The 3207-nt window shown below is 30.6% G+C and overlaps 2 protein-coding genes across 2 annotated transcripts in view; one reads left to right on the forward strand and one right to left on the reverse strand.

Annotated features, from left to right (window-relative positions):
- The first annotated feature begins 1789 nt into the window (after positions 1–1789).
- The window catches only part of LOC108739217 (CD82 antigen), a 29469-nt gene continuing 28051 nt past the window's right edge, over positions 1790–3207 (forward strand). The window contains exon 1 of the mRNA XM_025974625.1: positions 1790–1936. Coding sequence (XP_025830410.1) covers positions 1871–1936 — 66 coding nt within the window. The 5' untranslated portion in view covers positions 1790–1870. The remainder of the gene's footprint in view (positions 1937–3207) is intronic.
- Positions 2250–3123, reverse strand: LOC108739251 (DNA-directed RNA polymerase III subunit RPC8). Its single transcript, XM_018473072.2, has one exon. The coding sequence runs from the start codon at positions 2954–2956 to the stop codon at positions 2354–2356; it is 603 nt and encodes a 200-aa protein (XP_018328574.1). The 5' UTR covers positions 2957–3123; the 3' UTR covers positions 2250–2353.

Genomic DNA, 3207 nt, shown 5'->3' on the forward strand with positions numbered 1-3207 from the left:
ACATTGGGAAATAAATGCCTTTGTAGGTAGTACCTACAAAATTAAAGCCCCATTCTTTAATTTTTTATAATAAAATAAAGATTATGTAATTATGAACATGTTTAAAATATATTGTTGCTACCAGACAGTAAAAAATAATAGGAAATGTTTAATTTTTTATGACAATTCCTTATCATAATGCATTGACGTCATCACTGGCATTCTTAAAGTTTAACATAATAGTTCTGATTCCAAATTAAACAACCTTAAATCTGGATAAAATATTTGAATCATTTTAATGTGCACCTGCTTAGATGTCTGACCTCGATTACGTATTGTCATGGACCAAAAGGTTCAAGACGACAGGTGCATACGATTTAGGGAAAAGGTTTTTTGATTTCTATAAAGATTAGTTCGTGGTGGTAAAGAAGATATATAGGTATTTTTTTAAATAAATTAATCTATGTATTTCTTATAAGTAAATAATACAATTTTGATGTTCGAGGTTTTATTAACTATATACATTAATATTTGCCTCCAACCAAACAGCCTAATTTAAGGAATAAATTAATTATAATGGGTTTTTACGTAATTATAATCCAAAATTTGTTGCAACGAAGTACACCCTTCAAGATATCGCGGGTGACTAACTCAGGTACCTCAGGAATGCGAGTTTCATTGTTATAAATGAACTGGATGCAATTCGATGCACCTGATTGGCTATTATGGCGACGGCCATTTTGATGATCTGTTAAAAAGTAGGTCAATGTCAGAACACCTGTAGTAATCGTAATGCGGAAGTAAACAATACTAGGCGCCACTAGATTTATTCTAAAATAGGGAAATATTAAAAGGAGTCACTTAGTTATTTTCTAATCGATTTAGATGCAGTTTTCACCAAAATTTAGGAAATTTCGCACTGCTTACCATCAGTGGGAAATAAATAAAGGTAATTTACAAATAGTTCATTAGAAAACCTGTACTATTATTGGCTGTACCGAATATTGGCCTTGTATGGCGGAGCGATCAGAGGTGATTAACACAGTGGCATAGGAAAAAAAAGTTAATTAAACTTTGACTATGTATACATATAAATATTTGCTAATGGAACACATATCAACATATTTTTTTATTCATCAGAACTATTGCAGTTTTCATGCATTCGTCTGTGAATACAGAAGTACTTTGCGAAGCACAACTGACCGTACAGAGTCGGAGTTAGTCATATCTACTGATGCACTTTCATTTTTATTATGTAATAACGTTTCATAATTATTAACTTTATTGGTATTTAACTGCTTGTTGCTAGCTGTCCACTCGAAAAAAGTTTTACATTTGAATTTTACCAAATCAGTTTACTACAAAGCATTTTAATCAGTTTAACGTAGTTATCCACTAAAAGTGGTAAAGATAGTAAAGTTATTGTTCTACTTACAATTCTACGCTCAAATGTGTCCATATCATAAAAATATCAGTTGTTCAGTTCACATTTTTTTGTTAATTTTAATAAGAACGAAAATATTTGCTTTTACAAAAAGCTCTCGGTATTTAAAATATTGTTTGCAGGTGGTTGGGAATTTACGATAAGCAGAGATGTTTCAAGTGTTTACAATGTATTTTATAAAGCGTTACATTTTATAACACAGCGTTTCCGTCTTATGAAAGATGTTTGCATATAGGTATTAGGATAATATTAAAGTTAACCACTACGATTACAACATAATTAGAAGTTGCCGATAAAAAGAAATGGATCATATTGGTGTCTCTTGTAGTTTACATTAACTACTTATAACTACAATTGGAACTTCATGTGTTATATCATTTTAATTTTCCTTGTTTCAGACAGTTCCGAGTCTTTTTCTAATTGGATTGATAAATCAGAAACAGCGATATGGTTTACGACTGTGGGGCCTGCATAGCCAAATATGTGCTTTGCTTCTTTAACTTCGTCATATTCGTAAGTGCGATTTAATTAATTAATAATAATTTCTGTTTCTTTAATAACTGTTTCAAATTGACGTACTGTCCGACATTTTATTATGCTAAATTTTATAAATAAATTAAAACATATGAAGAATGCGCTCGTGAAATTATTGGAAGGTGGAAGATATCCACTAAGACATAGGAAGTGATAATTATGTTAATAATTACTTACTTACTTAAAATAATTCAGTCAGTTTACTTTAGACCTATATAAAAGTTTAATAATGTTTACAAATTAAAGTTTTAATTTTTAGTTGTAATTCAATAAATCATAATAAGACAGCATATAAAACTATTTACATTTTTTTATAGAACTTAATTATTCTTACCAATACATCATATTATTTACAATTTATAGTCTGTTTGTGCCATAAAATTCACACATTATGGGTTAATTATTCCACCAGGATAATAATCCAAGACCAGGTTCATTTATACTTCCTTTGATAAGATAGGGAACTTTGGCTTCTATCGAGTCTCGTGTTTCAGATAATGCAGGACCACTAGGACATGTTTCTTGAAATACTTCAGCAGTCACTTTGAATCGAATCGATTCACCAGCGTCCATAAACAGGTCGTGCTTATTCCCATCTCCCATGTCATACTGCCATACCCAAGCTTGTTCTGTTTCATCAAATCTTGAAGGGTGTTGAAGCGCGGTAGGTGGTATTAAAATGTCATCAAAGAATCCTAATGATATGTGAACTCCTTCTTGGCTGCAACTTCTTATTTTACCCAACAAAATTTCCTCGATAAAGGGCCTGAACACAATATATCTAAATGTGACACCGGTGTGGGAAGCTTCATCTCCAGGTAATATATATGACTCTTTAATATTAGTTATATCAAACAGAGCTATACAAAGTCCTACATTTAACATTACCTTATTTGCTAATTTCTTGTTTAGCTCGTCTGCAATTGCATAGTTTAATTTAATGTGGAAATATTCGGGGGGTATCCTGATGACGTTTTTCATTTCTGTTAAGATAAACATATCGAATTTTGGATTATACAAAAGCCCTTTATGCTAGTTTTTCTCTTTTACTAAGTGAATTATATCACTAATGTACTTTTATGCAGGTTTTTTTTAAGAATTATCGACATTAGTATAGTTATGTCTCTTTTTTTAGGTTAGAGTATATACAGTTTAGATGTGGTTCAAGTAACAATTTGTTGTGACTAAAGTATCACTCCACGTGAAACAAATTATCAATTTTTTAAATATTTTCCTTAAATTTTAATATA

The sequence above is a fragment of the Agrilus planipennis genome, unplaced genomic scaffold (genome assembly GCF_000699045.2).
Source record: "Agrilus planipennis isolate EAB-ADULT unplaced genomic scaffold, Apla_2.0 scaffold140, whole genome shotgun sequence".
NCBI lineage: Eukaryota > Metazoa > Arthropoda > Insecta > Coleoptera > Buprestidae > Agrilus > Agrilus planipennis.

Coding starts and splice junctions, on each gene's coding strand:
- LOC108739251 (XM_018473072.2), bottom strand. CDS start 2,956: ATGTTTATCTTAACAGAAATGAAAAACGTCATCAGGATACCCCCCGAA.